Source organism: Mesoplodon mirus, assembly GCF_964341445.2.
Source record: "Mesoplodon mirus genome assembly, chromosome: 7".
In the NCBI taxonomy this organism is placed as follows: Eukaryota; Metazoa; Chordata; class Mammalia; order Artiodactyla; family Ziphiidae; genus Mesoplodon; species Mesoplodon mirus.
In genome coordinates this window covers 52,947,601-52,961,807 of record NC_138983.1, presented here as the reverse complement: position 1 = coordinate 52,961,807, position 14,207 = coordinate 52,947,601, and the positions used below count along the sequence as shown (strand labels likewise).

At 35.7% G+C, this 14,207-nt stretch overlaps 1 protein-coding gene across 4 annotated transcripts in view; it reads right to left on the bottom strand.

The window, feature by feature from the left end:
* Positions 1–14,207, bottom strand: part of RSF1 (remodeling and spacing factor 1) — a 175,629-nt gene that overhangs the window by 31,807 nt on the left and 129,615 nt on the right. For all 4 annotated transcript variants that reach the window (XM_082627860.1, XM_082627858.1, XM_082627859.1 and 1 more), the window contains 2 exons: positions 5,508–7,273; positions 3,557–3,763 (listed from right to left, as the gene is read on the bottom strand). In XM_082627860.1, coding sequence (XP_082483986.1) covers positions 3,557–3,763; positions 5,508–7,273 — 1,973 coding nt within the window. The remainder of the gene's footprint in view (positions 1–3,556; positions 3,764–5,507; positions 7,274–14,207) is intronic.

Genomic DNA, 14,207 nt, shown 5'->3' with positions numbered 1-14,207 from the left:
TTGACAGTTTTGCAGAGTACTACTCAGTTATGCAGACTGCCCTCAGTTTGGGTTTGTCTGATGTCTTCTCATGATTAGACTGAAGTTGTGGGTTTTTGAGAATACCATAGAGGTGAAATGCCCTGCTCACTACATCACATCTGGGGGTACATGATAGTGTAACAATTTGATAATTTACTGTTCAAATTGTTCAAACTGTACAATATGAATAATTACTGGTGATATTAACTTCAATCACTTGGTTATAGTAGTGTCTGTTGTTTTTCATCACTGTAAAGTTACTTTTCACTTTCTATACTCTATTCTCATTAAAAGTGATAACTCCAGCCCATGCTCAAGGGGAAGGGAATTAAGCTCCACTTTCTGAAGAGAGAAGTATCAAAGAATTTGTAGAGATAAGTTAAAACCACAGTAATTAATAAATATTTGGGGGGAAGATATGTTGAAGTTATGCTATACCCTGTTTTTCCTTACAGCTTCACCCACTAGTTTTAGGACTCATCAGTGGATCTTGCTGCAATAATTATTACTGGGAATTCCCTGGTGGTCCAGTGGTTAGGACTCTGTGCTTCCACTGCTTGGGACCTGGGTTCAATCCCTGGTCTGGGAACTAAGATCCCACAAGCAAAACAAAACAAAACAAAACAGTTATTACTGTGGTGTTCTAATGGTGATTTTCTGTTTTCCTCATGCCCTCAACATTTGCTATTTGGAATTCTTCTGTAAAAAAAAAATGTCCTTCCCCCATTACCCCATTTTTTTGTTTATTCAATTATTTATTTTTATCAGAAAGAACTAATGAACGTTATTTTATTCTTTGGGCTATAATCTAAAACAATTATTTAATTTATTGTTCAATTTGTTCTAGCCATTGATATACTAGGAGTTTTCAGGTTGGCCCCTGTGTCCTTAGGACTCATTTGCATGCTTTTTTTTTTTTTTAAAGCACTTCCTTACTTTCTGGTAATACAGGATACTGCAGGCACATCTTATATTTTCCTGGCCCAAGCCTTAGAATCAGCCATTTTCCCCAGAAACACTGGTTCCTTTATTGAAGAATGGTATTTAGAAATCAAGATCTGGGTGCTGAGTGCTCACTGCTCCTGGATATCCCTGATTCTAAGTTCTCACAGAGGACAGAGCTAGGAAATACATGTATGTATAGTACCGCACATATATACATATATCTATATTAAAATAAGTATGAGTTCATACTAATAACTCACCATCTAATCCAGCACCACAGGGTTCATTCTAGCCTTCAGCCTTATTTGTAACTTCTTTAACAGTGAGAAAGCTGGTTCCCATTATCTACACTTCATTTATTTGTATATAGTTTTATTTGTACATAGTTATATATAGTTTCTGTATTGCTAACATGTACCATGGGGAGGGTTTAGAGTGGGGGACGGAATGTGCACACATTTTAAAAGTGAAAAACTCCCTTCTCCATTTGCTACCAATAGCCAAAATTCAATTTAAGTTATATTAACATTATACTTCAGTTACGTGATTGATTGCTTACATAGGCATATGTGGACTAACCTGGGCACCTGATTCTACTTATCACATTATTTCTATGTTAAAACATAATCTAAATTTCAAATAACAAAATTAAAAATAAACTTTTAGGGCTTCCCTGGTGGTGCAGTGGTTGAGAGTCCGCCTGCCGATGCAGCGGATGCGGGTTCGTGCCCTGGTCCAGGAAGATCCCACATGTCGTGGAGCGGCTGGGCCCGTGAGCCATGGCCGCTGAGCCTGCGCGTCCGGAGCCTGTGCTCCGCAACGGGAAAGGCCACAACGGTGACCCGCGTACCGCAAAAAATAAAAAATAAAAAAAGTAAATAAACTTTTAAAATTCAGTTTATTTCTAAAATGATGATTGTCTCTATTCTTCAGGAAAGGTAAAAACCCATTAAAATAAATACTACTATGTGAGATTTCCAAGCTTCAGGCAATGATCCACTTATTTTCACTAAAACATCTGAAAAACCTGATAGAGTTCTATACTCATCTATGAATTTATTGCTTTTCTGCTGTAAGCTCACAGAGAACAAGGACCACATCTAATTCACCATCATTTCTCTATGACTTAACACACAACAGCTGCCTAACATTTTTATTTGAGGATTATCCTTAAATATCTAGCATAAGAAATCCACCATATTTGGGATCTTCAGTTTCCAATGTCATTCTCTTTGGCACAATAACCAGCAATGGGATTTTCAGAGCAGGTATTAAGATAACCAAATAAAAATCCTATGTGTGTTCCGAGAAGGGTACAACTTTCTCCATCTCCTGGATGCCATTTCTGCTCACCTCATTTTACTTTTTATTTCTTCACACCCCTTTGTCATTGACGTCTATTGCTGCCTCAGTCAAAATGCATTCTCTCAGTATAAAAAATATTAGGAAATGGTAGGGAAAGAACACAAATATTGATTTTTACTTGATTTAGGGGGCAGAAAAGACCACTACTTCAATCTTCTCTTTGCCTTTCTCCACACAAAAGTCTTGACGTAACTTTTATAGTTTGATGATCATAAAAATGCTTAGAAGGGTCTTCTCAGTGTAATTTTGACAACTGTTCTTCTCGGAGCTAAAGTTATTCTCTGGGTCTAAGTTATATCTTTTACTTGAACCCTCTGAAACTACTGGGATTTGATCAACTTCACTGATTTGGTTTCCAGATATGATTTTCACATTTAGGAAGAAAACTGCAAGTAAACCACAAACAGCTTTACTCCAGCACACAACAGATACCAGGAACTGTGCTTGGCAACTTTACATAACTTATTTCTGCTCCCATACAACTCAACCTATGTGGAAGTTTCTTTATGTCTCTTTCTACTTAATAGGTGGAGCTTGCTTTTAAAGTCAAATCTATTCAAAAGAACAGAACGGTTGCATAGAATTGAGCATAACAAGAGTGTTTCCTCAATAGGTTCTTTAGAAAGCACTTATGAACTGCAAAAAAACATATATAGGTTAGGAACTAGTTTTCCTGATTTAGGCAATCTTTGAAGAACTTACTTCCTAAATAAGAAAGTCCCATGTAAATCTGTCACTATTTTTCTGAATGTATCTGGTCTATAATTATACTCTTAAATTTTTTTTTTACAACTGTCCACTTTCTAAAGTTTAAAGCCCTACTAGGTTACTACTTGACTTACATGTTTTTACAGAAAGGCAACAGGTCCTTCAGGTCTTACTTATTTAAAGCTGCCACTTCAGAAATATCATTATAAAGTAACTTAAAGGAAAAGAAGAAAACTTTAAAGGAAAAAAACAGAATAGAAATATTTGAATAAACTAATTGATCTGTGAGAAGAGATGAGAAGTGCATGCTTAAGTAGAGGAAAGATCAATATAAAGCCAGGTAAGAATGAAAGCAAGATCCTAATCCTCCCTAGAGTTGGGTTATTATCTGAGAAACAGAAATAAAGGCTATTTTGCACACAAAAAACTGAAATCATGATCAAACCGAGAAGTTAGGCTGCTTCACACCACAGCATGCCAATAATTTGAATACTGTCCATTTGGATCAGGTACATACTAGTTCAGGATGGTTTGGAAGGCCACATTTTTTGCATGGTTCATCATCATCTGCTAGGATGGCGTCTTCACTTTCCTTTTCTTCCTCCTCTTCCGAAGCTGCAGATGATTTTTCACTGTCAGACCCTTCACTTTCATCATTGCTGGAATATTTCCACCTGCCACGTGTTCGAGAACCAGTCCATCGAACTTTGCCTTTGGGTTTTACCTTGTATAAAATAAAACATTAGGATAATCTGATGTAATAAGAATGTTAAAAAAACACTTCTGATTACATGTGCATTGTAGAATATTTAGTGAATATACAAAGAAGAAAAGAAAAATTATTGTAGCTTCATCCACAGATATACTTACTATTAAATTTTGGCATATATTTCCATTAATTTTTTCTACTTTTTGGAAAGGAGAATTATAATGAACACTCTGTCTTATAACTATTTTCCCTAGTTATAAAATAGTCTCCTAACATCATGTGTGTGTGTATATATATGTATAAGCCATCACATAGCTATATTTATCTAATCCACTACTAGACAGACATTTAGGTAGTTTTCCATTTTTCACTTTCATAAACAATGTATCCTTGCAAATACAAACTTTTACACACACTTCTGTGGTTAGGATAAATTCCTTGAAGAGGATTCTGGGTCAAAGGTCATGCACTTTTCAAAGGCTCTATAATAGAGCGCTGACTATATTCTCATATTGTTACATAAAAAATTTAATTCCCGTATTAGTGATGAATTTAAAAAATTTAATGGGTCAAAAATGCATACAAAAATCCTGACAAACTTAAAAAATATTATTCGGAGAATAACTTTATAATGTTGGGAACTGCTTTGTATTGGCTGGCTTCACAATATTTTAAGTCATATTTCTGTTCACTCCTACAGTATAAGTCCCCACCAAAGAGCAAAATAATTCTAACAACAGAAGGGAAAATTTTTTTAAAGTAAAAATTTAAAAATTTGGTATTTCAGGGAACAAAGGATCACTTGCAATTAAGAACAATCTGACCACTTAAATATATCAAAAACAAAAGTAGCACTTTTAATTACAACAAACTCCCATAGGCTAGCCAAAGACTTGTACTAGATTTTGCTTAAAATAAGAGGGTCATAGAAAAAAAAAAAATTCTGGCTCTATGACTAATGATTAAAATGGGGGCACAGAGGCACTCTTAAACACTGGCAATGAGAGGGTACATTAACTGGGCCTTTTTAGGAGGGCAATATAGAGAAAGCTATCAGAACTTAAAATACATATGCCCCTTGACCCAGCAATTCCAATTCTAGGGGTCTATTCTAAGGAAATACTCACTCATGTCCAAAAGGATCTTCAATGCAGCACTGCCTGTAATAGTGAAAAATTGGAAACGACCTAAATGTCAATCAAGCAGGGAGTGGTTAAATAAACTGAGGTACACCCACACTATGGAATACTACATGGCTGCCAATAACCAAAAAGTAGACTATATCTACTGATATGTAGAGTTCAGACACACACTGTTAAGTGAAAAGCTCATAGAAAAATAATTTGATTCGATCTATTTTTTAAAAGAATGGGAAGTATTTACGAACATGGACATGAATATATGGAAAAAGGACTGCAAAGAGATGTAGCCCAAACTGTTAATAGTGTTTTTAAGGAATTTTCATTTTTCAATCATACAGGTATTACTTGGATAGTTTACAATACAGAGAATATATTTCTATATTGCCTATAATAGAGAAAAAGTTTAAAAGATGACAAGATTATACAGTCTGAAATTTAATGTCTGGAGATAACTACTAAGAAAAAACATCTCAGATATTGGAAGAGAGGCTTTTTTGTGGTGGTTGTTGTTTTAGTTATCTTTGAATGAGCTAATTTAGCCAAAAGCAAACAGCTACAAACACTCAGAGCTAAGTATTTCTAAGAAAAATTAAAACTCAAAGTAGAAGAAATTTTACCTTGGTTACTTTAGAATTTGTATCCTTCTCTGTTTTTTTCAAATTTTCTTTTTTCTCAGTTTTTTGCAAAGCTGCTGACTCTTCTTCCGCTTCATCTTCTCCTTCCCCTCTTTTTTTATCAGCTTTCTGATCTCTGATTTCAGCTACTTTTGCTGTGGGTCTAGATATTCTTGGAGACCTCCTTAAAGTACGACCCACATTTGTTTTCTCTTCTTCCTTTTCTGTCTTCTCTTGCTTGGTTTCTGGCTCTAGAATTTTGGGAGGAGAATCTGGCTTCTTCTTCCGACTGGATATCCTAATTGTTAATTTGATGCCCTCTTTCTGCCTTTCAGAGGTTATTTCTGTGTTTTCTGAGGCAGTGGTTTCTTCTTCAGGAATCAACTTATATTTAAATTTGCTTTTTTGCATAGAACCCTTTGTCTCAGAAGGATCACCTGTGCCAGAGGTCTGGGCATTGTCCAGATTATCCACTTCTATCTTTGTGGATTCAGAATCCACTTTTAAAATTTCTGGGTCTATTTTCTCCAAAGACTGACCTTCAGTGGAACTGCTATTCTGACACTCTACCACTTCTTTTTCTGAGGCTAGTTTCTCACAGTGGACAGTCACGTTAGATGATGGAGAAGTTTCAGCTGTCTCAGGAAACCCTGCATTTACTGATTCTACAGTACTCTTTGGAACCTCCTCTGGTATCGGACTCAATCTTTGAGTGTCTTTATCAAGAAAAGTCTTTTTGGATTTCTCTAACTTTTCAAGACATTCTAGGACTGGTGGGCGCTTATCCTTCTTACTTTTGGGAGACCTCTCTTCAACTCTCATGCTATAGGATTCAGCGGTAGATAAAGCAGTTTTTAAAGAGAGATGCTTTGCTATTTCAGAAGTCTCAAGAGGGGTTTCCATTTCTGGAGGACCAGTTTCCTCTATGTGCCCTTTGTGACTCTGTGTCTCTAAGGCTGATATTGAACTATCTGCATCTTTCCCTAAAGTGACCACTTCTTTCTCAAGATCACCTATTTTCACACTCGTTATGACAGAATTTAAAGACTCTGCTCCATTTCCCTCCATGATGACACTTCGGTCCTTAGAGGGGCTACAGCTATCTTCCTTTGTATCATAAAACTTCATCTCCATCTGTTCTGTCTTAAAATTTGGAGTTACCCTTTCATCACTAACTTCTCCATTTACCAGCTGTTTCCCTTCATGACCAAAAGTAGTGATTGTAGAGATCCTTTTACAAGTCTCTTCCTCTTGTTTTATTTCATCTTTCAAAAACTCTTTTGTTGGAGTAACTGATTTACACAAAGGTCCTTTGATTGGACTGTCAAAATCATCACTCAGTTTAATTTCTCGTTTTTTTAGTGGTATCTTGGCCTGCTGGTCATTTTTAAGTTTCTCGGTTTCTTCAGTAGACTTCTCAGTGATTTCCTGAGAAGATTTAACATTGCCGGCAAAATCTAGCCTCTCAGGCTCTAGCTTCTCCATGTTACCTTTGATATCTCTAGGATCTGCTCTACATTCCTTCACTTCGACTTTTACGGGTTTGACATTTTCCTTGAAGGAATCACTTTCTTCTTTGCTAATCTTTTTTTCTTCGCTTTCTGGCAAAGGTTTTTCTAGCTTCACTATGACTGGCAGTTTTACAAGTTCCTTTTCATCTTCTTTTTCTATTTTCACAGTAGTCTCTTCTAGAGCATTGGGTGTAGAACAGTTTTCTAAATCTATTGGCTGCTCTTCACTTTTCATCTTTTCACTTTCCTTCCGTTGCTCTAAAAATCAGAAAACGTTCACATGAATCTAAGCATTCAAGATTATAAAATATATAAGGCATAACATAAAATATATTTCCATTTGAAGTTTCTCTCTTAAAGGAGGTGGCTTCTGTCACTGGACATCTGACAATAAAAAATAAAATCGGACAGTAAAGAAAATTACCAAACTCTGAAGTACAACTTTTGGATATTAAAAAAACTTTTATTTAGAAAGACTCAGGTTTCTGCTTTATACTTTTAGCTTCAATGTTCTCAATGAAGTGGAAATATTTATGCAGCTCAAATAATTTATTCAAGCTCCAGTGATGGCTCAAAAATATGAAACTAAGAATATATAATAAAACATTTCCAAAAGACCATATTTGTTTTAAAACCTGACAACTGTTCTTCTTTGCAAGTCATTGAGCACTTCATTTCACTGAGGTAACATGAGCAAGGCAGTGGGAAAATGTTTTATGTTTTATTCAGGTTATAAAAGTAACAATTCTGTACAGAAAATGAAAAACAGAGAAACAAAAAACATGCCCATAATCCAAATACCCAGAGGCAATCACTATTAATATTTTATTTTAGGTTACTTCCTTCTAGTCTTATATATTTTTGAGATCATTGGGATCATGCTGCCCCATTTTTCTCACTGAAACATTAGCATTTTCTTATGATATTAAATGCTTTTACAGAAATTGGACTTAATTATGTAACATCCCTCAATATGGTTATATTACAGTTTACTTTATCAAATGCCATTACTGAACATTTCAGGAGTTAGTATTTTATAAGGAAACTATTTGTATTTATCTGTCAACTCCTCTTTTTACCTTATCGGCTATATATTTCCAACTTTCGTGGAGTACCTAATAGTGCAAATTTAAATATAACAAAAGTATGGGGCTTCCCTGGTGACGCAGTGGTTAAGAATCTGCCTGCCAATTCAGGGGACACAGGTTCGAGCCCAGGAAGATCCTACATGCCGTGGAGCAACTAAGCCCGTGCGCCACAACTACTGAGCCTGCGCTCTAGAGCCCGCATGCCACAACTACTGAAGCCAGCACGCCTAGAGCCCAAGCTCCACAACAAGAGAAGCCACTGCAATGAGAAGCCCACACACCGCAACGAAGAGTAGCTCCCACGCACCGCAACTAAAAGAAAGCCTGCGCTCAGCAATGAGGACCCAACGCAGGCAAAATTAAATAAATAAATTTATTAAAAATAAATAAATAAATATAACAAGAGCCATATTTAGTAAATATCATAATCTTTGAATGGAATTACAGAGAATGCATATACGCTTTAAACTGTGCTCAGGGAATCTGAGCAGTGTTTTCAGAATTCTTTAACTACTAATTTTACCTAAATTTTCCTCACCCTATCCTTGCAACTGAAAAACCTCACTTCTTAACGAAGTTTTACCAAGATAGGAATTAAAAACTTTTTTATGAACGGATTCTTGCCAAGTTGACACACCAGACAGAGTTTCAACGTTTTCGTGGGAATAAAATGTAATAGACAGAAGTGAGATGAAGTAGGACATATTCTTTAAACTGAGAATTCAACATTTCTTTTAAAAAGTTAAGTACTTTTATTACAAACTACCATTTCTTTTATGTTCAATCATACTGCAAATAAAAAATTCAAGAACCACTGATAACTACTGAGAACCTGTGCCTCCCTCTTTAACTGTCATATACTTATTTAACATATGCACGTCACTAAGAAAATTAAAGACATGGCAGAAATTATCTAGTTTGAATGTCTTCCCTTTCCCATTGATTAAGTAGGTTTAGTAAATTCCTATTCATTGAAATTGGTTAATGTATCAGGAAGTCTAATTAAATAAATATCTTGGTTAACAATTAAAATACAGATTATCATCTTTATAAATAACTTTAGCCTAATACAAAGAGTATATTAAACACAATTTCATATTTTTCTATATATTTTGGTTCAAAAAGCAACTCAGGATTCTCATTGTGACTCCCACCCAAGCTAAAATGACACTTTGCTTTTGGGGTGGTGAATGAATAAGTCCTTTAAACTGATTTTGATTTGAGTAACAACATGGCAAAATAAAATGAAGAGTAACATTAGGTTCAAGACTCCTAGGTTCAGTAATCCTAATTCAGCTAGTGGTGTACCTTTAGATATGTCACAAACTCTATGATCCTGATTTCTTCATGTATAAATAAAGCAGCTGGACTAAGTGACCTCAACAATTATTCTTCACTGGCTTATATTTCTCTTAACCCCAAAATATTCAATATTTTTTTGGCTTAGTTCTTATAAGAGAAAAACATAACAACACTTATAACTCTAGCTCCTGTAGATCACATGGATGTATCCCTAAAACCGAAGACACAAAAACCATGACATGAAATGAAACTTTAAGCACAATCATAATTGGTAAAAAGGTCATTCAGTTATATAAGCATTTCCAACAAGTTCTGTCAAAAGGAAACTAACTGTAAAGGAAGATGCAAATGAGTTTAAGAGACATGAAATTTGAAGTAACAAAACTCAAGGAAAAATTCACCTCTAAAATCACAATGCAACAGCAACAGTGCTTGACACACTTAAGGTGATTCAAGACACGTGTTACTTACTGTGGGTTTTTAAAGCACATTCATTCATTTACTCAACAATTATCTATTAATCACCTATTATGGGCTTTCCCACCCATCCCAATCACTATGTAATGAAACACTGAATGTCTATGTAAGTTAACACTGAAGGACATTGCTAGTTACCTATCCAGTATCAATCTCCTCTTCTTTCTTACTACTGCAACTCTGATTTTGTTCAAGAAAGTACTTGCCTCTTCAGAAACCTTATAGTTAAGGGTCATGTGAACCAATTCTGGCCAATGAGATGCATGAGGAAATCTGGGTGAGACTTACAAGGTTCAGTTGACCTATGGCTTCTGCCCCTTCCCCTGCTTTTTTGTCCAGACTGCACACAATACCTGGAGAGGGAACAATCAAAGCCACATGCTAAGGATGGCAGATTAGGAAGGGTACTTGACGGCTTCATGGAGCTGCTGAACCAGACCTGAACTGCTTACCACATGACATTTTATTACAAGAAAAAAATTTAACTCACACTTGTCAGAATGGCCATCATCAAAAAGAATACAAACAAATGCTGGTGAGGGCGTGAAGAAAAGGGAATCCTCATACACTGCTGGTGGGAAAGTAAACTGGTGCAACCACTGTGGAAAACAGGATGGAGGTTTCTCAAAAAACTAAAAGTAGAAATACCACATGACTCAGCAGTTCCACTCCTGGGTATATATATCTAAAATAACAACAACACGAATCTGAAAAGATACATGCACCCAATGTTCACAGCAGCATTATTTACAATTGCCAAGGTATGGAAGTAACCTAAGTGTCCACGAACAGATGAATGGATAAAGAAGATGTGGTAGATATATGCAATGGAATACTACTCAGCCATAAAAAAGAATGAAAGATTGCCATTTGCAGCAACACAGATGGACTTGGAGGGCATTATGCTAAGTGAAATAAGTCAGACAGAGAAAGACAAATACTGTATGATATCACATATATGTGGAATCTAAAAAATATAACATATAGCATTATTGATATATATCAATACATTTAAAAATCTTTTATTTTATATTGGAATATAGTTGATTTACAATGTTGTGTTAGATTCAGTGTACAGCAAAGTGATTCAGTAATACATACACATATATCTATTCTTTTCCAGATTTTTTTTCCCATTTAGGTTATTATAGAATATTGAGTTCCCTGTGCTATACAGTAGACCCCTGTTGATTATCTATTTTATATATAGTAGTATGTATATGTTAATCCCAAGCTCCTAATTTATCCCCCCCCCACCTTTCCCCTCTGGTAACCAGAAGTTTGTTTTCTAAGTCTGTGAGTCTGTTTCTGTTTTTTAAATAAGTTCATTTGTATCACTTTTTTTAAGATTCCACATATCAGTGATATGATATTTGATCTTTCACTGTCCAACTCACTTCACTTAGTATGATAATCTTTAGGTCTATCCATGTTGCTGCAAATGGCATTATTTCATTCTTTTTTGTGGCTGAGTAATATTCCATTTTATGTATATATGTACCACATCTTCTTTATCCATTCATCTGCTGACGGACATTTAGGTTGCTTCCATGTCCTGGCTATTGTAAATAGTGCTGCTATGAACACTGGGGGGCATGTATCTTTTTGAATTACAGTTTTCTCCAAATTTCTGCCCAGGAGTGGGACTGCTGGATCATATGGTAGCCTGCTGGATCATATGGTAGCCCTATTTTTACTTTTTAAAAGGAAACTCCATACTGTTCTCCCTAGTGGCTGTACCAATTCACATTCCCACCAACAGTGCAGGAGGGTTCCCTTTTCTCCACACCCTCTCCAGTATTTATTGTTTGTAGACTTTTTGATGATGGCCATTCTGACTGTGTGAGGTGATACCTCATTGTAGTTTTGATTTGTGTTTCTCTAGTACTTAGCAATGTTAAGCATCTTTTCATGTGCTTTTTGGCCATCTGTATGTCTTCTTTAGAGAAATGTCCCTTTAGATCTTCCACCCATTTTCTGATTGGGTTGTTTTTTTTTTGTGTGTGTGTTTTTTATATTGAGCTGCATGAGTTACTTGTACATTTGGAGATTAATCCCTTGTTGGCTGCATCGTTTGCAAATATTTTTTCCCATTCTGTGGGTTGTCTTTTCATATTGTTTATGGATTCCTTTGCTGTGCAAAATCTTTTAAGTTTAATTAGGTCCCATTTGTTTATTTTTGTTTTTGTTTTGGCCACACTGCGCGGCATGTGGGACCTTAATTCCCCGACCAGGGATCGAACCCATGCCCCCTGCAGTGGAAGCAGAGTCTTAACCACTGGACTGCCAGGGAAGTCCCTGTTTTTATTTTTGTTACTCTAGGAGGTGGATCCAAAAATATACTGCTGGACTGCCTGGAGGGGTGGGATAGGGAGGGTGGGAGGGAGACGCAAAAGGGAGGGGATATGGAAACATATGTATATGTATAACTGATTAAATTTGTTATAAAGCAAAAAAATAAAATAAAATAAAATTAAAAAAAAATATATATATATATATACTGCTGGATTTATGTCAAAGAGTGCTCTGCCTATGTTTTCCTCTAACAGTTATATAGTTTCTGGTCTTATATTTAGGTCTCTAATCCATTTTGAGTTTATTTTTGTGTTTGGTGTTAGAGAATGTTCTAATTTCATTCTTTTACATGTAGTTGTCCAGCTTTCCCAGCATCACTTGTTGAAGAGACTGTCTTTCTCCATGGTATATTCTTGCCTTCTTTGTGGTAGATTAATTGGCCATAGGTGCATGGGCTTATTTCTGGGCTTTCTATCCTGTTCCATTGCTCTGTATTTCTGTTTTTGTGCCGGTACTATACTGTTTTGCTGACTGCAGCTTTATAGTATAGTGTGAAGTCAGGGAGCCTGATTCCTCCAGCTCCATTTTTCTTTCTCAAGATTGCTTTGGCTATTCGGGTCTTTTGTGTTTCCATACAAATTTTAAAACTTTTTTGTTCTAGTTCTGTTAAAAATGCCATTGGTAATTTGATAGGGATTGCACTGAATCTGTAGATTGCCTTGGGTAGTATAGTCATTTTGAGAATATTGATTCTTTCAATCCAGGAATATGGTGTGTCTTTCCATCTGTTTTGCATTATCTTCGATTTCTTTCATCAGTGTCTTACCATTTTCAGAGTACAAATCTTTTGCCTCCTTAGGTAGGTTTATTCCTAGGTACTTTATTCTTTTTGATGTGATGGTAAACGGGATTGTTTCCTTAAATTCTTTTTCTGATCTTTCATTGTTAGTGTACAGAAACGCAACAGTTTTATGTGTATTCATTAATGAACTCTAGTAGTTTTCTGGGCTCAAAATATTGAAATTATCATTTGATATTACCAACATGCATTTAATGGACAAATAATAGGAGCTGCCTTCACTAAAACATCAGTATTATCATTTTATTGCATGTTAAAGGGATACGAACTGGTGCCAATCCTTTTGTAACTTATTTAAAAACTACATGGTAGATATCTGCCAAAAAGGTATCAAGAAGTTTTTTATAATTAAGTATAACAAAATAAAGCCACAGGGGACTTCCCTGGTAGTCCAGTGGTTAAGACTCCACGTTCCCAACGCAGGGGGCCCAGGTTCAATCCCTGGTCAGGGAATTAGATCCCACACGCCACAACTAAAGATCCTACATGCCACAACAAAGATCTCACGTGCCTCAACTAAAAGACCCCGCATGCCGCAACTTAAAAAAAAGATCCCGCATGCTGCAATGAAGACACCATGTGCCACAACTAAGACCCGGCGCAGCCAAATAAATAAATAAATAAAAATTAAAAAAGTAAAGCTACCCACAGAAAACAAATGGACCACTTAATAAATTATTAAAGGCAAACAGGAAACAGAACCCTGTCAGCACCTGAAAAGACACAAGTCTTTTCCCAATATTAATTCCCTCTCTGACAAGTATAACTATTACCATGACTTTTATATTAATCACTTCCTTATCTTGCTTTATAGTTTAGTTTTATCTTTTATTTTCTTTTTTAGGTCTCTTTAACCTACTCTTGTTCCTCCATCCTTTATTTTTTTTGCAATTTATTTGAGTCACCCAATCAAGAAATTTGATGGTGACTCAATTCTATAATTTCTGGATTTTGCTGACTGCATTCCCATATTCCTCTGTCCTATTTTTCCCTGTAAATCATCTTTTCAATCTATAGCCTGCATCAGATTCAGGTTCAATTTCTGTGGCAAAACTACTTCAGTGGTGGTATGTTCTTTATCAACAGGCATTAATATTTGATCATCTCTTTTTGTGATGTTAAGAGATGTTAATGCTGAGTATCTAAAACCTTTTCTTATTAGGGATTACAA